The sequence below is a fragment of the Impatiens glandulifera genome, chromosome 1 (genome assembly GCF_907164915.1).
Source record: "Impatiens glandulifera chromosome 1, dImpGla2.1, whole genome shotgun sequence".
Classification (NCBI taxonomy): Eukaryota; Viridiplantae; Streptophyta; class Magnoliopsida; order Ericales; family Balsaminaceae; genus Impatiens; species Impatiens glandulifera.
In genome coordinates this window covers 1,249,879-1,270,650 of record NC_061862.1, presented here as the reverse complement: position 1 = coordinate 1,270,650, position 20,772 = coordinate 1,249,879, and the positions used below count along the sequence as shown (strand labels likewise).

The following is a 20,772-nucleotide window of genomic DNA, read 5'->3' as shown; positions in this document are numbered from 1 at the left end:
TACGAATTAATGTAACAAAAATCGCTTTAATCCTATGTTGTTATAATTGATGGACGAGATTGATATAGATGTATTTGTAATGATAACAATATTTTGAGCTCTTAAGGTTATAATATACAATTGAAGGAAATATTATATGACCCAAGTGGGAGATTGTTGGAATTATTTCCAATATTTGGGTACATATATAATTTAATAATTGTATATTAGTTGTTATCATAATAAAGATTAAAGCCCAAATAAAGTGATCTATTAAAGTATAAAGGTTATGGGCTTATTTGGACATCTATAATAAATATGGGGACATATTTGTGTAGAAGCAGAAATATCATTCATTATTTCGTTGATGGGCCGAATAATAAATAGGTATATTAGGGCTAGGTTCCCAACCCATATAGATAGCCAGCCTATTTGTTTCTCTCATCGAACAATAAGGATTTAGTTCATCTCTCAAGAACTCTCAAGAAGGCTATCGATATAGGGTTGGAAGACTTAAACCCCACCCACATCAAATATTCCGATCCAGGTCCAGATCCAGAACGAGAAGATCCACATTCAGATTCAGGTCCAGATCCAAGAACAAGAAGAAGAGAATAACGAAGAACGGCTTAATGAACCGTTCTTCATTAAAGATCCAGGTACGTTTCCGCAATTACAGTTTATCTCGATTTATTGACATAGAGAATTAAGAATATAGATTTAAGGATTAAAGATCTAGACTAAAGAATCTAACAAAGTAAGCTAATTTCCTATGTTTTCTAGTTGTATTGATTTGCTCTTTGCGTGAATCGACATTAGAGGCGTTGATAAGACGCTTGGTGAACAAGAAGATGAAAGGTCATTCGTGTATTGATCGTGTTGTACGTGAAGATTTTTGATTGTGTTGTTCATGAGCATATTAGATCGTGGGGTGTTCGTGTTGGATTGTTGTATTCTTGCAAACGATTTTTGACCGTCTTCATTGTACAATAGGTTATTCTGATAACATCCTATGAAAGTTATATGAAACTTATAAACGGTAAATTATGTTACGATTTTCTAAAATACGTTTTCTAAGTTAGCATGATAATAGGTCTTAAATGGTTTAAAATGATTTCCGCAATTTTTTCATTCATATATGTAATACATGCTTAAGAAAACCAACACATTCAAATTAGAAAGGCTTCTGGTCTGATTCTGAACTTAAATTAAAATTTAATTTCTAACCAAGTACATAAAAACTTAGTTAATCTCATATCAAATTTAGATCAATTAAAAACAACCTAACAACCTAGACTATAAAATTAATATTATACCAGTAAGGTTGTAAGTAAACAGATCAATTCGTTTAAATCAAATAAAAAAATATTCAAACCGAATTCATTAATTCATTATAATTTCCTTTTTACCAAACTGATCCTCTAATGATTTGGTGTGTCTGTTCAACGTTACTAAAATTGCTCATTATTAAGGTGTGTCGGTTCAACGAGTCCGTCAAACAACAAATTCTGCGTCTGATTAAGTGTGTTTACGGGCTACATGATTAATCCGTTGTTTCATTTTTTTAAACTAATAATAATGGGAATATTATTAATTTAAATAATTGTGAGTACACTATCAATTATATTAATTATTATTAGATTAGACATTTAATTTCAAAATTATTAATTCATTTTTATTGTTATGTTTAGTAAACAATAATTTTAGTATAATATATTTGTATTTTAAAAGTTATGCTATTAATTAATGAACTATGTTACCTGATATCATGCATAATATTTGTATTTGTTCATATACATTAAATATATATATATATATATATATAAATATATATATATATATATATATATTTAAAAATGTGTCAATGGATCAAACGATTAAACCGATCAAACCGAACTTTTAATCGTTCAAACTGAGACGACAAATCAAAAGTTTGAAATTTAGTAAGTCGGTATTAACGATTTGAATGTGAATTTCGATAAATTAACCGACAAAACTGAACCGCTTACCCATTAGTCTACCAGATTATCCCAGGGGATTACAAAGTGGTTGAAACAATTAATTTAAAGACAGTAGTATTTATATCTTTACAAAAGCTTCCACACAATCTTTTAACCAACTAGGCTAATAAGACTTTATATTTTAAATTTAACACCAAATTTGATGAACGCGAGACGTTTTAACAATATAAGTTCAACTTTTTAACTAACTAATCTATATATATAATGCTGCTTAATTTTCAAAGTACTCCAGATTGTCAGTCGAGAGTTGTGGTTAATTTGGATATATATGTGAGAGTATTAAAAATTCTATCACATTTTAAATGAGAAATATTAATTTTTACGGTGAAAAAAGTTGGAGAAATAGTAGATATGAGACCGTTTTCGAGTTTCTGAAACTTTTCAGGTCATAGATTGCTTTGCCTTCATATAGTCTCTCAAACCTGCCTTCAAGTTAAGTTGAAAATCTACTTTATTACTTTTTTTTTTTGAAAAAACAACAATATTTGAAATTCTTGATTTATTAAGATGAACTTAGTATTTGTTTTTTCCACCTTAATTCCTTATTAAACGATTATATGTTTAAAGTATTATCTAATTAAGTCGATTAATCAAACTTGCATAGATATTGAAGTTATTCTCATATTGCATTAATGAAATGGTAGGAACAAATTTGGGTTTTAGGTATTAACTAGATTAATGTTGACAATGGTATCTCACCAAGGTAACCAATGATAAAAGTCGGCATAAGAGATTAAGAGGTCAAAGATTTGATTCCATATGGAAATGCCTTGAATGTAAGTGTGGGGTCATGAATGTGGAGTGTCATTCTAGTTCTCCTTATAATAATAAATAAATAAAATATTGACAAAGTATATTTAGTTGTCACCCTTCTCATCAATCCGATTGAACCCTTTTGCGAGTTACGATTTCTTGGTTGATTAAAACAATAATGTTTCCATTTTCTTCATTTATCTTCTTTTTGTTTTTACCATGAATGTAAAGTGTAATATGTTGTTTGGAGTGGGAATATGTAGCAGTTATAGAAAGGGCATAAAATTTCCCTAACTTAGTAAAAGGTTAGGTTGCAAGTTCGAAACATACATATAACATTTTTATTTTATTTTTAACCGTTTCAAGTTTATGGACGGATCAACCCACAATCCAACCTAAGTATCCATTTACTCTCACATATATATCCAAATTAACCACAACTCTCAACCCGACAATCCGGAATAAAAATTAAGCATCATTTTATATATATATATATATATTTAAAACTCAACCAAAAAAGTTATTGAGACTATATTTGATTAGAGACTAATTATGAATCAAAATTTTAATAATAATTTATTATCTAAATTTATAATTTTGAAACAAAAAATTGTGAGTACTAAATGTTGGATTGGACCAGTAAAAAATAATCCTAATAATAATAATAATAATAAATAACTCTATCATTGTGACCCATAGTAAATAGTCTATTCCCATTAAATACCGAGAGATGATCTATTATCTCTCGGTAATGTCCCGAGAGATAATTTATTATCTCTCAGTAATTTCCATCAGAGAAATATTGAAAGATAATATAATAACTTTCGATATTTTTCTCGTGTAAAATATCGAGAGATAATCTATTATCTCTCGATATTGTCCCTAAAATGGCTCAAATAGGCCATTCGTTTTTTACACAACTAAAACGTGTTATCATAAAACCAAAACATATACAATACCATTCATAAACAAAAATATTATTGTATTTCCAAAATTCTGAACCACCAAAACATTTACAAATGTTTCAAAAAAGAATTGCAATGTACTAACTAGGGGTGGAAACCTTGTCATTATGTAGGCAATTTGTTGTTTATATTCCTCCATTTGCGCATCTCTTTCTACCTCCTTCCGTCGAAATTCCGCCTCCTTTTCCGCTTCCCTTTTTGCCTTTTCCGCCTCCTTCTGTCAGATTTCCTCCACTATAGACGTCATTTCTCTCATTTTTGCCCGAAGTTTTTCATTCTTTTCCATCAACAATCGATTAGTGGCTCGTTGTGAATTGTTGTCACTCTGTCGATCCCCCACGAAAGTGTGTAGGCCGCACGTCGATCCCATACTGATCATTGTCTCATGTAGTTGGGGTTCGAACACTTTCTCCGTTAAGTCGAAGTCGAAGATATCTAGTTCGTTGTTTCTTACTTCTTTCATCTCCACCTGCAAATTTTAAATTAATTTTCATTTATATAAACTATATGGTTTTATTAAATTTTCAATTAAAGTCATTTCACTTACAATCTTCTCTTGTGCTTATACGTTCAGGATCGGGTTGGGGTTTTCTTTAGTAGCTTTCGGGGTACATGTCCTCTTAAAATTTTCAACGACAGTGGGTGTCCATTATATTTCACTCGCATGTCGAAATAAATAATTTATCAAATTAGTAACATTCTTCATATTGAGTTATTTGAAATAATGTACAAACCAAATTTTCCTGCACTTGTAAAAAAGGCTTACTGCCCGTATGATGGAAAAATTTTATTTTATTCATATTCTCAACATTTATACCATTGTTTCTCTACATTTCAAATAAAAGAAAAAGTTAAAACTAGTGTCATCATTTTTATTTCAATTATAAAACCGTACCTTAAATTTATCGATGAAGTAATAGTGTCTACACACAAACTCTCAATCAGTGTGTTGATGATTTCGTTATTCGAACACCTTCATACAACGACCGTTTAGAATCATCAAGAAATTTATAGAATCTCTACGCATTTTTGACTAGTTCATGGATGTCCGGGTCATCATTAACGTTGGAGAACATATCGTGTATAAAATCTTACATATATCGTGTATACAATTTAAATTGATATTATTAATCTTTCCCAACAAATATATATAGTTTTTAATTGAATAATTAAAAAATAACATAAAGAAATATTTTTTTATATAATTTAAAAGTAATATTTTATATTCTTTTGTGCAAAGCTAGTTATGAAAGTAGAAGAGTAGAAGAAGTGAGTCAACTCGGAGGGAAAATGAAAGCTGCAGGTTGGTAATGTAAAATAGTGGGATTTGGTGGCAACAGCCAACCACCTCAACCGCCAATTTATAGTGAAGAGCCACCACTATCTATCTGCTCGCTTGCAAAGCACACTCACTCAATGGGGTCATCATCAAAACCCTTTTGTTTTCTTTCTATCCACTACTGATCAGATCTCTCAAAATCCAAGAATGTATCGATTCATCTTCTTCTTCTTCTTCTTCTTGATCTCTTTCCTGTCCTTCCATCGCTGTAATTGCCGAATTTTCACCTTCGAGATGCACCACCGTTTCTCTGAACCCGTTAAAAGATGGTCTCACGCCTCCTCCGGAAACGTCTCTTCTATCGATTGGCCGACAAAGGGTACTATCGACTACTACGAACGACTCGCCGACCACGATCGTCTCCTCCGTGGCCGCCGGATCTCCGAATTGGTACACGACACGCTTCTCACTTTCTCCGACGGAAATTCCACTTTTCGCATCAGTTCTCTCGGATTGTAAGACACTTACTATTATTACTATTTCTTCCCCTTTCTCCTTTCTCATTTGTTTTTTTTTTCATTTTACACCATATATATATATATAGTTTGCATTACACCACTATCTCTCTCGGGACCCCTGAGATGAAGTTCTTGGTGGCTCTTGATACTGGAAGTGATCTCTTCTGGGTGCCCTGTGATTGCAACAAATGCGCTCCTTCAGAAAACATGCTTTATAGTTCTGTAAGTACGAGTTCTACTCTTAATTTCTCTTCTTGAAAAGATTAGTTTAATCTGCTGTTTAGGAATCCAACCAATGGCTGCTAGACTAGGGATTAGGTTAAACTTGTTTCATTTGTTATCTGTTATAGTTGTAAGATTGAATGGAATACATCATCATCATCGTCATCATCTTGGTTTGTTCTTGTGAATATTGTAGGATTTTGAACTGAGTGTATACAACCCAAATGGTTCAACTACAGGCAGAAGAGTTAGTTGTGAAAATAGTCTTTGTGGGCAACGTAATTTGTGCCCTGGAAGTTCTAGTCATTGCCCATACACAGTTTCCTACGTTTCATCTGAAACCTCAACTTCAGGGTTTCTAATGGAGGATGTTCTGCACTTGAACACTGAAAACAGCGATCAAGAATCTGTTGACGCGTATATAACTTTTGGGTGAGAATGAATACTAATTGCGATGGAAGTTGCAGCATCAAAACGAGTTTCAATAATTGAAACTTAAACTGCGCAGATGTGGGCAGGTACAAACAGGTTCATTTCTAGATGTTGCTGCTCCAGACGGTTTATTTGGGCTAGGATTGGAGAGAATATCAGTTCCTAGCATTCTATCTAGCAAGGGATATACAGCGAATTCATTCTCCATGTGTTTTGGGCACGACGGAACTGGCAGAATTAGCTTTGGAGATAAAGGTAGCCTTGATCAGGAAGAGACCCCTTTGAATATGAACCCATCGCAGTAAGTGCTGATATAACCATAATTATGAATTCCCTTTGATCTTGTTGTAACCATTAATTATATATGCTGGCTGCAGCCCCACATATAACATAACTGTATCGGAAACTCGCGTTGGAACAACTCTGTTGGACTTGCAGTTCTCGGCTCTATTTGATTCGGGTACATCCTTCACATACCTGGTTGATCCGGCCTATACAAAACTCACAGAAAGTGTAAGCCAGACATCCAGCAGCCTTATGATGGTAAAAAATTGGAAACATTTGTTTGAATGCTTATTTTGAGTTTCAGTTCCATTCTCAAACGCAAGATAGGAAGCATCCGCCAGATCAAAGGATCCCATTTGAATATTGTTATGATATGAGGTTGTGATTGTTGACAGTCAATAATTTCTCTTCTATAATGTCATTTATGATTAAACCAGTTTCTAAAATTGTAAACAATATTTGTTTTTGGCAGTCAAGAGGCAAATAGCAGTTTGGTGCCTACTCTTGGTCTTACTATGAAAGGGGGTGGAAAACTAGCTGTACTTGATCCCATAATAATCATCTCTACTCAGAATGAACTTGTGTATTGTCTTGCAATAGTGAAGAGCCCTGAGATGAACATAATAGGGCGTAAGTATTATTATTGTTATCTTTTACCCTGAGAATTTTCTTTGTTAAGCATACTAATAAATGTTGTTGTTTGTATCAGAAAATTTTATGACGGGCTATCGCATTGTCTTTGACCGAGAAAGGCTCATCCTCGGGTGGAAGAAGTTCGACTGTAAGAATCTAATTTTCTTTTTTGAAAATGAAAGAAAGCATATGGTCCTGATCATGAATCATGATTGAATTCAGGTTATGAGACAGAGGATCCAAGTGTGGTAATAAAACCACAAAACTTGACTGCCAGGCCATCATCGGTTGATCCTGCAGACAAAGACAGAAACAAAAATTACTATCCTCGGGCAGCTGCAAACAAGACCACCAGCAGCAGCAGCTCTCAAAGTCGCGGGATTGCATCTAATTCCTCGTCACACCCTCCCAACATAATTCATGACTTGCGCCTTTTGCTCATCTTATTATTCAATATTATTGTATTCCATAATTTTTCATCACCAATTTTGGGGAAAATCTTATTATTGGGTGGAAATCTTTTCTTGTTTAGTTACAGTGGTAGAAGATGATAATAATGTCAATATCTCAAGACAGACAGTGTAACGAATTTGTACAAAATAAATAAATAGCTGACCTAAACACACCAGTTATGTCTTCTAGGTTAGTAGATATATTTACTTGTAATCATTTGATCGTAAATATAGTTTTTTTTTAGTTTTTTCTTTAAATTTTAGTATGAAGGGTTAAATTGAGACGATCAATTTAAAATTTGATTTTTTTGTTAATTTATTATATATATAATAACATTTAATTAGAACTCATTAGTTCTTGCATAAATCACTATGTGAATGTGAACCATGCAAGTTTAGAACTTGCAATCAATTCTTTATATGTCAACATTCTAACTAACTAGCACTTAGCCCGTGCATTTGCACGAGTAAAAATATAAAAAATCGTGAAAAAAAATTATGGATAACATTTTTAATTTTATTTTTAATCGTTTTAAATTTATGGGTGGGTCAACCCACAATCCGACCCAAATATCCATTTACTCAACATCATTATATATATAGATTAGTTAGTTAAAAAATTGAACTTATATTAATATTAAAACGTCCCGCGTTTATCAAATTTGGTGTTAAATTTAAAATATAAAGTCTTTGTAGCCTAGTTGGTTAAAGAGTTGTACCTTGTTTTGTTAGTTGCAAATTCGAAACATACCTCTAGCATTTTTAATTTTATTTTTAACCGTTTTAAATTTAAAGGAGTGTCAACCCACAATCCGACCCAAGTACAACTCTCGACCCGACAATCCGGACACTTTAAAAATTAAGCATCATTATATATATATATATATATATATAGATTAATTAGTTAAAAAGTTGAACTTATATTAATATTAAAAAGTCTCACGTTTATCAAATTTGGTGTTGAATTTAAAACATAAAGTCTTTGTAGTCTAGTTAGTTAAAGAGTTGTGTTTGTTTTGTTAGGTTGCAAGTTCGAAACATACCTCTAGCATTTTTAATTTTATTTTTAATCGTTTTAAATTTAAAGGCGGGTCAATCCACAATCCGACCCAAGTATCCAAATTAACCACAGCTCTCGACCCGGCAATCCGGACATTTTAAAAATTAAGCATCATTATATATATATATATATATATATATATATATATATATTAGTTAGTTAAAAAAGTTGAACTTATATTAATATTAAAACGTCCCGCGTTTATCAAATTTGGTGTTAAATTTAAAAAATAAAGTCTTTGTAGCCTAGTTGGTTAAAGAGTTGTTCTTGTTTTGTTAGGTTGCAAGTTCGAAACATACCTCTAGCATTTTTAATTTTATTTTTAATCGTTTTAAATTTAAAGGCGGGTCAACCCATAATTCGACCAAATTATCCAAATTAACCACAGCTCTCGACCCGGCAATCCGGACACATTAAAAATTAAGCATCATTATATATATAGAGATTAGTTAGTTAAAAAGTTGAACTTATATTAATATTAAAACGTCCCGCATTTATCAAATTTGGTGTTAAATTTAAAATATAAAGTCTTTGTAGCCTAGTTGGTTAAAATGTTGTACCTTGTTTTGTTAGTTGCAAATTCGAAACATACCTCTAGCATTTTTTATTTTATTTTTAACCGTTTTAAATTTAAAGGCGGGTCAACCCACAATTCGACCCAAGTATCCAAATTAACCACAGCTCTCGACCCGGCAATCCGGACACTTTAAAAATTAAGCATCATTATATATATATAGATTAGTTAGTTAAAAAGTTGAACTTATATTAATATTAAAACGTCCCGCGTTTATCAAATTTGGTGTTAAATTTAAAATATAAAGTCTTTGTAGCCTAGTTGGTTAAAGAGTTGTACCTTGTTTTGTTAGTTGCAAGTTCGAAACATACCTCTAGCATTTTTAATTTTATTTTTAACCGTTTTAAATTTAAAGGCGGGTCAACCCACAATTCGACTCAAGTATCCAAATTAACCACAGCTCTCGACCCGACAATCTGGACACTTTAAAAATTAAGCATCATTATATATATATAGATTACTCAACTTTTATCTATTAAATTCAACCAAATATTTCTTTTAAACATTAAATATACTATCGATAAATCTCTGCAACATTTTTTAATTTATATTAATTTTTTATATGTTCTTTTACTATTAAAATATGATGTTTTTTTAATTTAATTTGAGTTATTTATTTGTAATAATTAATCATATTAATTATATATTCATATATAAAACTATTTATATAAAATTAAAAATCTTAAATAATAAGTGATTAAAATATTCATATTATACAATAATCCTGCGATGCCCAATTTTAGAACAATTATAAAGATTTAATAATTGACCAAAAGGAGGGTAAGAGATTATTGGTTAGACAAAGTGAGGGTAAAGAGGCCGGGTACTAAATAATCAAAGTGAGGGCACGAAATTAATAGAGTGAAGGTAAAAAAAGGTCTGGTACAAAAAAAAGTTTGAAGTAAAGGCACAATATTAATAATAAGATGGTTAATTGACCAAAATGAGGGTAATAAAGTCGGGTACAAAATGCTCGAAATGAGGACACGGTATTAGTAATGAGATGATTGGTTGACCAAAGTAAATATAAGAAGATCGGGTACGGAATGCTCAAAATGAAAACACGAGACACGCCCAGTGGTAAGAGTCGGCTTAAGGGACCCAAAATGTTACGAGTTCGATTCCATCTGGAAGTGTTTTTAGTTTAAGCGGGGGATCATGACTGTGGGGTGTCATGCTAGTTCTTTTTTAATTCCAAAAAATAAACACGAGACACGAGATTAGTCATGAGATGGTTGGTTGACCAAAGTAAGGGTAAAAATATCGAGTACAAAATGCTCGAAGTGAGAACACGAGACACGAGATTAGTCATGAGATGGTTGGTTGACCAAAGTATGGGTAAAAATATCGAGTACAAAATGCTCGAAGTGAGAACACGAGACACGAGATTAGTAATGAGATGGTTGGTTGACCAAAATAAGGGTAAAAAGGTCGGGTAAAAATGTCGAGTAAAAATGTCGGGTAAAAAATGCTAAAAGTGAGAACACGAGATTAATAATGAGATGGTTGGTTAGGGAAGTGAAAGTAAGAGGTTTGATACAAAATGCTCGAAATGAAAGTTAACGTAGATCGAAGTACCAAAGACACGAAAGATTAATAATGAGATGGTTGATTGAGTGAGAGTGTAATAAGTCGGTATAAAATGATCACTTTTAAAAAGTAATATGAGAGATCAATGGAGGAATATTTGAAGTGTGAGGTGACAAAAAGTGATCAAATATTAATTTTTAAGTGGATTAATATTATTTATTTTATCAATTTTTTTAAAATAAAAAATTAGCTATTTTTTTTGTTGTTTCTTGGCAAAATGCGTTTAATTTTTTAAATACAGTTTTAAACATTTGGTGTATCTTTCAATGTTCTACTTTTTTTAACCATCCAAGATCTTCTTTTTAAACAATTACATAATTTGTGTATGCATTTATAATATACCTTCAACCTATAATAGTGTTAGACAATCTTTATTGACATGAAGTTTGATTAATGTGTTAAACAATATGTTTAGATTGTTAAAATCTTTAGCAAGTATAAAAACATTTGCACAACAACTAAGAATGTGCTAAACGAATCTTATACTAAAATTTCTCAATTAAACTTGTGGTCTATTTTTATTAGCTTATATTTGTTAGAATTTTATAAATTTATAAACATTTTGTTTTTGGTCACATATATTTTTGTAAAACTTAATGAATGTGTGCCTAAGATTTGATTATCGATTTGATTATCTCGGAGAATTTTATCAACAACGTTTATATATTTGTCTATATAGCTACAATAACCATGTAACGCATGTAATCATACATAATAAAATATTATTGTTATAACTAACGATTTTTAGTAAAATTAAGGTGTTTGCTACCGAATTTTAGAGAGTAGTTAGTTAAAGTCCTTTATTCGCTAAAATTCGATAGTTAAATTAGTGACATGTATTTTTATTTATTTTAACGACTTTTAAAACTGTTAAGACAAAATTCTCTTTTTTGTATGAAAATTCCAACCCACTCTCGCTCGGCCCTACTAACAGGTCTTAGTCGATTTCATTTCCTTTAACTACTCAAATGTTTCAGTTCGTCAAGTTTGAAAAGTCCAAAGAACACAGACTATTCACATATCTTGGATACGGTATCACAATCGGAGATCCATGGATTACAAACGATATCTTCCCATGGCCTTCCCCTCTGAAAATGTCATTCCTTCTCATTGCCCGGACATCCCTCCAATGCATGATTTTAGATCTTGTACCCTATGTAGGCTTGCAAAGCAACACAAGTGTCTTTTGATATGATAGGGCGTACTTTTTTAGTTCTTACCTAACCAAATCTCGACTCTGAATAATTTTTCGTAAAATCGTTCGAACCCTTACGACCGTACTCAATTGGGACCGTGAACGGTCACTTTTTTGGACTAGACCTAATTTAGAGTTTAAATTCATTACATTTTTAACAAAACCTCGTCCCGAAATTTCAATTCATCCAAAATAAAGAGCCCCAATCACCCCAATCTTTTTTCTTATACATGAATTTTTAAACTTATTTTAATTTTTATAATTAAAAACTAAAAACCAATAACATCAAAATACCTTAACTTATGTACGAAGATTTAATTAAAATATGAATAAATGCATTGGGGGTGTGGGAGATATAAGTTGGCAAAGAATTGCATTTACTAAGTAGACATTTGGCAACAAATGAATGCCACGTTAGCCCCCATCATCGCCGTGAAGTTGTAACGACACGAAATTTCGCATGCTTTTGGAAATTTACACGTTTCTGAGGGTTAATTTTGGAAATTCACATTTTGCATGCCCTCCCTCGTGGCAAAACCAGAGAGAAATAGCACAGAGAAAGAGAAGGTGAAGAAGAAAGAAAGAAAGAGATAGAAAATCAGTGGGTACCGTCTGAAACCTTGAGCCGGAAGAGAGAGAAAGCTTCTTCTTTTCTTCTTCTTCAGCAGCCAGCCATTGTAATTTCCATTCTCTTGAGTGTATGTATCGATCTGATCTCTTTTTATGCTCAATACTTTGATGAACTCATTCTATCGTTATATAGTCAACTCTTCCTCACGCTACTAACCCTAATAATCGCTTTTAGTAGACCTCTTCTCTCTTACGGAATTCGTCGATATACTATTTTCACTAGTTGTTCTAAGATTTTGAAACCCTTTCTGTCAAAACCCTTGATTTTGATGGCTGCATCATCTGCTAACTCTCTCTTGAGGAACCATGGACCCGATGGTGTTGCTCTTAATAATAATATTCCACATGCCAAGCAGTCTCCATGGATGCATGTTGTTATAGGATCCGAATCGGAAACTCTCATACATTCGGGTCCATCTCCTCCTGTATCACCTGCCAAGGCATCTGATGATTCTGCAACGGATCCTCAAATGGAGAACGCGGACAATGGTTCTGGCATTAACAATGCAGGTGTGAAGCTGGTCTGGAACAAACCCTCTAATGATACCGTTGATGCAGGGACTGTCATGGGGGGTGTTTCTTGGCCTGCTTTGTCAGAGTCTGCTCGGGCTTCTCCGAAATCATCACCCTCTCATTCTTTGAGAGTAGTGACTGATGGATTGATCTCTCTACCACAGGTTACTTATGTTTTATCATTCATTGCATAATGAGATTGTTGTTCTCATACTAGGGCTTGGGCTCCCCATGTTTTTTATCAATATATGTTGAATTCTTCGCCTTTGTTGATTGTTATAGGCAACTGGAGTTGAAAGGTCACCTAAATCAGCTTTTGTTAAGCGTTCTCATTCAAAAGAATCTCCACACAAGGAGAGTGGGCAAAAAGGAGGAGGAGGAGGGTTAATAGCACAGTCTCCTGGTCACAATGAGCATTCATCACATCGCAATTCATTTAGGAGGGGTTCTCATCCTCGTGGCGATAGCTCTCACCATCATCATCATCATAATAATAATCATGGGGGAAGGCGAGATCACAATGGTAATCATGACTGGAATCGTCAACGAAGTTTCAACAACAATAGGGACATGCAAATGCAGTCTCCAAGAGGCATTCCTAGAGGATTTATGCGAAATCCACCACCTAATAACTCTGCATTTGTTCCTCCTCCACCACCTCCATTACATGTTCCACCATTTGGAGGCCCTCTGGTTTATCCTGGTAACATTTTATAATTGAATTTCATGTTTATGATCATGGGTGTTATTTTAACCTATTCATACTTGCAGAATTTGCATCTCAAGTGTTTTATGTTCCAGCCCCATCTCCAGAGTCCCTCAGAGGTGTCCATATTGTTCCACCTATATCACCCCATGCGATGTTTTTCATCCCGGATCCACAATTGCACTCTAAGATAGTGAACCAGATAGATTACTATTTTAGGTACTATTAGCTTCACAAATTATTCTGCTATTTTTGTTTGACCTTGCACATAATGGCCTGATCATCTACCATTGATTTGTTGCAGTAATGAAAATTTAGTCAAAGATACATTCCTGCGACTAAACATGGACGATCAAGGTTGGGTTCCAATTAAATTAATAGCAGGCTTTAAAAAGGCAAGTTTTGTGGTTACTTCTTTGAGCAGCTATATTATTCATAATCAACTTGGTTTTAAGTTTTTATTTTTTAGATTTGTTTTTAAAATGTTACATATATGGAGTATTATTTGCCTTGACTTCTTACAAGATGATCCTAAATTTCATCCAAGATTCTATGGTTGCACCTCTTTGTTAATCTATTTATGGAAGAAATTAACAATTTTAAAATCTCCCATTTTTTATTTCTAATGTCCATCTTAGTGCTGTAATTGGTGTTATATTGATAACCCTGAATTTGAACACTTTTGTTGGTGACCAAGAAAAAAAAAGTTACAAACATCTATAGTATAGGTGGTGGAGGAGGAACAAACCTAATACGATTCACTCTCGTTTGCGTTTATCATTCTCATTCTGATCCACAAGTCAACTAGTTGACAAAATTATTGAGAAGAGAGATTTTTGTAAAATTGTCTGTCTCTGGCTTCATTGGCAGGTTCTGATGTTGACGGACAATATCCAGCTTATATTAGACTCCTTGCTATCTTCAGCTAAAGTGGAAATCCAGGTCTTTATCTAAATAACAAGCCAATCGTAAGAACCTCTGTGTATTAGTTTTGATCATGTTAAATTTGTGGTTGCAGGGCGAGAAAGTAAGAAGGCGAAATGATTGGTCGAAATGGATCATGCGACCTTCTTCCGTAAGTCCTCAATATGGCCGGAGGCTGGCTGGTGATGATATGACTGAAAGTATGCATAATCTTGTTCTTGATGAAAATAGCTAGTTAGCTAGGCTCAAACAGTTCAAGCCCTAGTGGCTCAAGGCACAATACTCTCTGCCTGTCTGCCTGCATTTGTAGGCCATTCAGCCAGAAGTAACTGAAAGATAGAGGGCCCGATCTGAATGAAGTGACCCAAACAATGCTGAGGAGGAGGAGGAAGGACAAATAGAAGTTGCCGAACTTGACGATGGTAAATGTGTTGATTCGTTTTGAGGTTGTTTTTTTTTTGACATGGCATGGCATGGCGAATATGAAGTCTTATGGGTACTAGAACAAAGAAAAACATAAGAATAAATTATCTTTGAATGCTCTATATTATTACTTATCTTACTATGGTGTTGTGCAAATTTTGCTTTTACCTTATTGTGCTTCTTCTATATTTGGATGCACACATACCATACTTGTTAGGTTTCATTTCTAGTCAAATTTGAGAAGACCTGTTTAGCCCTATATTAAGTTATTTCCATTTCTAGTCAACCTTAGTTTATCATCATCATGTGTTCATATTTTATACTTCATATATTTTATATATATATATATATATATATATATATATATATATATATATATATATATATATATATATGTTTGTTTGTTTGTTTGTTTATTGATGTGCTACCCTCTTAGGGTGTGACTCTGATTACTATATTTTATCATATGCTAGGTGGGTAAAGAAATAAGTTGTTAGATAGATTTTATCTATTTAAATTATAAAAAAATAAAAAAAATAATGCAAACTAAGCGAGATCTAGTCACTGAAAATTAATTTGAATTCAGGTAATTTAAATATTTTATTTTTTAAATTTACTTTTGTGAGATTTACTTGGTTTTAGTTGAAACAAAAAATATGTAATCCATAAAATCCGTTTCATTCATAGTGTTCTGATTTCATTTTGTCGGGGAATTAGATTGGAGAAATTTTGTGCTCCCTAAATCCTTGCACTTTTTTTTTTTTTTTCTATCTTACCAGTTTATGACATTAATTTTTCTAATAAATTGATCTTTATAAAAGATTATTTGAAAAGTATGGCAAGTCCACATAGAAACAACAATGCATTATCAAATAAAAAGTAATCTTCTGAACTAGTGATCGAAAGAATGAAAGGGAAAGGGAAAAAGTGACATGGGATTTATTTTTATTTTTATGAGCTTTTAATAAATGAAAGTTGTATTTAAAATAAATTATTAAAATATTTTTTATATTTAAAATTTAATTAAAAATAAATTTACACTATTTTAATTAATAAATTAAATAATTAAAATGATATTAATATAATGGAAAGAAGAATACAAAATCAAACTCATCTTTAGAATGAGCAATGATAATTTACATATAACAAAATCTCCAAAAAATCAATTTCTTAATAGCCTGAATTAACATATTAAATGTGCATTGATAAGAGTTATCATGAAAAATTTGACGGAACGATCCAAAAAAGCATCTTAAATGCGCTAATTGTGCAAATGACCACTTTAAAATATTCTGACAAAATTACCCAGTCGCTAAATACAAAGGGCAGAATCGTCACGCGAATGGAAAGACTGTGAAATTACCCCGTCGCGTAACGTGAATGACACGATCGTCACGCGAAGGGCACGATCATTCTGGACTTTTCACAGGCTTTTCTTTCACGAGACGATCATGTCCTTTGCGTTACGCGACGGGGTAATTTCGTTAGAGTATTTTGAAGTGGTCATTTGTGCAATTAAATTTATACTCGGTTTGGATCAAAGATGCATTTAATGGTCTTTTTTAAGGTCATTTTGTCAAATTTCCCGTTAATGTGTTCAAGGTTAAACGATTTCGGTTAAGTCCGATTTTGTTTCTTATTTTACAAATCGGTTAATCGACCGATATTGATATCGGTTTTACCGGTTCTAGTTTTACTAGTTCTGGTCGGTTCTGATTGGTTAATCGGTTTAACCGGAATCAATAATTGTATTTTTTAAATTAAGTATTAATTTTTTTTAAATGATATTTTTTTCATATTCCTTCGTCTTATGATGATGCTATTCTACAAACCGGTTTAACCGGAATCAATAATTGTATTTTTTAAATTAAGTATTAATTTTTTTTAAATGATATTTTTTTCATATTCCTTCGCTATTCTACAAACCGGTTTAACCGGAATCAATAATTGTATTTTTTAAATTAAGTATTAATTTTTTTTAAATGATATTTTTTTCACATTCCTTCGTCTTACTATGTTATCCTACAAATTTTTTCTATGTCACAATATAATATGTCATAAAATACTTGATAGATATATTTAGAGATATATTATATTACTTTAATAATATAGTATATTTTAAAAGTCTATTTTTAAATTAATAGTTATATAATTATATTTTTTAAAATAATTTTATATAAATTATAATTTAAAATTTAAAAATAACTAATATATATAAATTATTAAATATTATTTATAATATATTTAATATTTATTAAATATTATTTATAATATATTTAATATTTACCAAATAACTAATATAAATTATAAAATATAAATATATAATAAAAAATTATTAACGGTTAAACCGTTAAAAAAATATTTTAACCGAAAACCGATCCGTTTAACGATCCGTTTAACCGGTAAAAAAACGGTTAACCAGAACCATTAGAACCGGTTAACCGATAAACCGGTAAGTTATCTGGTTCGGTTAGCAATTTTTCAGTTTTTTTTACCACCCTACATTTAATTCATAACATTTTACAACTATTTAAATAAAATAAATTTATTTGAAATATGATGAAATATACTATATTAATCTCAAGTCAAATTTATTATAACATGTTTGTAACATTTTACAACAATTTAAATAAAATAAATTTATTTAAAATATGATAAAATATACTATATTAATCTCAAGTAAAATTTATTATAACATATATTTATAGCTTAAACTTTTCTAAAATAGTAGATTATTGAGACTGTTGAAAAAGAAATAATAATAATAATAATAATAATAATGTTTCTTCTTTGTAACGAACAAAATTTCATAATTTCAGATAAGTTTCTTTCCCTCATTAGCTGAAGAATCGTAACCCTAGCATTTCGAAACTCTCCGATCGATCGTCGCCGACGGCCAAATGAATGGTAATTCCTCCTTCCCCCTTCCTCCTTCATAGCTACATTTGTTTCTCCTTCCTTTTCTCCGCCAGAAGATCAATCTTCTGTTTATTCCTTCCCTGCATATTCCCAGTGAACTGTCTACTTGTGATGCCATTGTTGCACTGTGATTAATATACCAATTTCGAGTTTAGGTCTTGTTAAGATATATTATTGTCAGGATCAACAAGCTTATTTTCATGTTCTATTGATCAGTACATGTAGTAGGAACATACTTTGAGAAGCTGACAACAATTTTCAATCTCTATTGATAATTTGATTGGGCATTTACCTTGCTCTTCAGTACTTTTGTTTTTCTTTGAATATTCTCCCTTAACAGTCTTATTCTATTGTTTTAACAGTCTTATACATCTGAGAAGAAGAAGAAAGGGTTAATCAATTGTAAACCAGAAATGGAGGAAATAGATAATCGGGTATATTTTCTTTAACTTTATTCTGTTGATCATCCCCCAATTCTGTTGAATGTTGAATACTGATATCAGATCTTTTGTGATCTAGATGGTCATAAACAAGAAAATCCTCCAATATTCTTTGAGGTTCTTTTCAACTGTTCATACATAGGAATATTTTTTAGATTTGAGTTCAACCTGCAAAACTTTTGTGGGCGGATTGGGGAACTTAGCCATTGAAATGGTAAATAAGAAATGATAAAAGTTATAATTGTGGTTAGTGGATCATCTTATAAGTTCTGAACCAAGTATGGCTTAATATAATCCTCCTTTTTTTCATAAAGTATTCCCTTTCTGTTCTTGATTTGTATCTGGCCTTGATATTCTTGTACATGGAAGTGGTTTAAGTAGAGTTTGAAACCTTGAAAAGCTCTTTAAGATTACCTAAGGCTGAAGACTTGAAGTGATACGAGACTTGATCTAAGAGGTTGAGGTCTCATGTTTAATATTCCTATGTATGAACAGTTGAAAAGCATGTTGATTGAAGTGGGATATCATGGCGTGTTAGCAACCTCCTCCATGAAAAGAAACTCTGGTCTCAATATAATATTTGTGTATGACTTTAAGACGAATTTGAAACAGGAGAAAGAGAAAAAGAAGTGCAAGGCCTCTACAAGTAGGCAACACTGTGTAGATTCCGGTGCTGGCGTTGCTGCAGCAGAAGCTCCAGATGGTAGTTCCCATGGAATTCCTGAAGAAGATCTAGAAATGTACATGTCGGATAAAGAACTTTGTATAAAATGCAACAGGGGTGGTCGATTATTTGTCTGTCGTGAATTGTGCTGCCCCATAGCTGTTCATAAGAAATGCATGCCAGCCACTCTTTCAATTGGTGGCACGGATAATTTCTACTGTCCTTATTGTACATACAGACGAGCATTTATAAGGACGAATGAAACAAAAAAATTGGTTAAGGATACAAAGAAGACTTTATCGTGTTTTCTTATAGAGAGTTCTCTCACGGTCAATTCCCAGATGCAGAAAACACCTGAAAGAGAAGCCAGTCGTCCTATCATATTAGGAGAGATAAGCTCTGATGGGATTGCAAAACAACTGAATGCAGCAGATGTGTGCTCTGATGGGATTGCAAAGCAACTGAATGCAGCAGATGTGCATGCAGGTCAATTGAAGAATGACCAAGTAGTTGAAAGAGCTAGAAAAGTTGTTGACGAGCAGCAGGAGAAAGAAGAACAGAATATTCCTCTAGTAATAGAAGAGGCACAATTGGAGAATTCAGCTGATTCTTCACGCAAAAGGAGACGGGAAGATGATGATTTGACTGTGGAACAACAAGAGGACATTCCAAAAGTGCAGGAACATGATGAAGTAAATATCAAAGAGAAAAAAGGACAAAAGAAAAAGGCCTCTAAGAGAACAAGGTGTAGTAGTAGTTCAGGTGTTCAAACCAAAATTATGGAACAGAAAGACAAAAGTCCTACATCAAACAAAACTAGAAGTACAGGTGTGGAACACGAAGATGAAAAAGCACACCAACTGAATCTGGAGCCTTCACTTAAAGGGAATGTGAAAGTGGAACAAAGAGAGATCTCTACTACGAATTCAAGTGACTTTAAACCACTATCGTGAGTTTCTTCTCCTGCATTTTCCGACTTATGTATGTGTTGGTAATTATCATTCTTGGTAATAATCATATGATTTCCACTCTTGGTTTTTGTGGTTTCAGATTAGGCCGTAAGAAATGTCGTTGGAGTTCTGAAGAAGAAGAAATGCTGAAGGTAGTCCAAATAGTTATAATTGTTTTTATTGATAATTTGATAAGTAATGGTTTGCTGGTGCAGATAGGGGTTGAGAAATTCTCAACAAAAATAAATAAGAATATACCATGGAAGAAGTTGCTAGAGTTTGGGCGTGATGTATTTCATAATAGTCGGAACTCTTCGGATCTGAAGGACAAATGGAGGAGCATGCTGGCAAGACAACAGTAGACAACCTCTCTTTTTTATCCAATCTTGTCAGAAAATAGAAATCTAACCATATGTGCTGATTTCTTCTTTTGGTGTGATATTATGTAGTCTATAGTTGTATATCATGAAATTTACTTCATTTTGACAATGTGGAATGGTTGTCATATAACACGAGATAATCTTCAGTAGTTATATTTTTGTTTTAACATGTTCTTTCTTCTTTTAATTATATATATTTAAAATATTAGAATTTGGATGTGTTGTCAATGCAAATACAAAAGGATCTCTCATTCACAATAAGAAA

The 20,772-nt window shown here is 32.3% G+C and overlaps 3 protein-coding genes across 5 annotated transcripts; all 3 read left to right on the top strand.

The window, feature by feature from the left end:
* The first annotated feature begins 5,096 nt into the window (after window positions 1–5,096).
* LOC124920030 (aspartyl protease family protein 1) lies at window positions 5,097–7,728 on the top strand. The gene is made up of 9 exons (XM_047460420.1): window positions 5,097–5,512; window positions 5,602–5,737; window positions 5,934–6,169; window positions 6,246–6,470; window positions 6,547–6,682; window positions 6,759–6,832; window positions 6,927–7,084; window positions 7,164–7,235; window positions 7,310–7,728. The coding sequence occupies exons 1-9, from the start codon at window positions 5,205–5,207 to the stop codon at window positions 7,636–7,638; spliced, it is 1,674 nt and encodes a 557-aa protein (XP_047316376.1). The 5' UTR covers window positions 5,097–5,204; the 3' UTR covers window positions 7,639–7,728.
* A 4,786-nt stretch (window positions 7,729–12,514) lies between these two features.
* Window positions 12,515–15,296, top strand: LOC124920774 (la-related protein 1C-like). The gene is made up of 6 exons (XM_047461327.1): window positions 12,515–13,265; window positions 13,384–13,804; window positions 13,873–14,026; window positions 14,112–14,202; window positions 14,678–14,749; window positions 14,826–15,296. The coding sequence occupies exons 1-6, from the start codon at window positions 12,858–12,860 to the stop codon at window positions 14,964–14,966; spliced, it is 1,287 nt and encodes a 428-aa protein (XP_047317283.1). The 5' UTR covers window positions 12,515–12,857; the 3' UTR covers window positions 14,967–15,296.
* A 3,144-nt stretch (window positions 15,297–18,440) lies between these two features.
* Window positions 18,441–20,622, top strand: LOC124921854. 3 transcript variants are annotated; one of them, XM_047462552.1, is made up of 4 exons: window positions 18,441–18,507; window positions 19,126–20,126; window positions 20,228–20,279; window positions 20,347–20,622. In XM_047462552.1, the coding sequence occupies exons 1-4, from the start codon at window positions 18,487–18,489 to the stop codon at window positions 20,371–20,373; spliced, it is 1,101 nt and encodes a 366-aa protein (XP_047318508.1). In that variant the 5' UTR covers window positions 18,441–18,486; the 3' UTR covers window positions 20,374–20,622. The 3 variants fall into 3 exon arrangements, with proteins under 3 accessions (XP_047318508.1, XP_047318507.1, XP_047318509.1); XM_047462551.1 differs by having other exon boundaries at window positions 20,343–20,622; XM_047462553.1 differs by having other exon boundaries at window positions 20,324–20,439.
* Window positions 20,623–20,772: the final 150 nt, after the last annotated feature.

Excerpts from the sequence above, each read along its gene's own strand:
- LOC124921854 (XM_047462551.1), top strand. The coding sequence starts at position 18,487 with ATGGAGGAAATAGATAATCGG. Across the intron at positions 18,508-19,125 it reads TGGAGGAAATAGATAATCGG|GAGAAAGAGAAAAAGAAGTG; the intron begins GTATATTTTCTT and ends AATTTGAAACAG. Across the intron at positions 20,280-20,342 it reads AAGAAGAAGAAATGCTGAAG|ATAGGGGTTGAGAAATTCTC; the intron begins GTAGTCCAAATA and ends TTGCTGGTGCAG.
- LOC124920774 (XM_047461327.1), top strand. The coding sequence starts at position 12,858 with ATGGCTGCATCATCTGCTAACTCTCTCTTGAGGAACCATGGACCCGAT. Across the intron at positions 14,027-14,111 it reads CAGATAGATTACTATTTTAG|TAATGAAAATTTAGTCAAAG; the intron begins GTACTATTAGCT and ends GATTTGTTGCAG. Across the intron at positions 14,750-14,825 it reads CAGCTAAAGTGGAAATCCAG|GGCGAGAAAGTAAGAAGGCG; the intron begins GTCTTTATCTAA and ends TTGTGGTTGCAG.
- LOC124920030 (XM_047460420.1), top strand. The coding sequence starts at position 5,205 with ATGTATCGATTCATCTTCTTCTTCTTCTTCTTCTTGATCTCTTTCCTG. Across the intron at positions 7,085-7,163 it reads TGAGATGAACATAATAGGGC|AAAATTTTATGACGGGCTAT; the intron begins GTAAGTATTATT and ends TGTTTGTATCAG. Across the intron at positions 7,236-7,309 it reads CGGGTGGAAGAAGTTCGACT|GTTATGAGACAGAGGATCCA; the intron begins GTAAGAATCTAA and ends GATTGAATTCAG.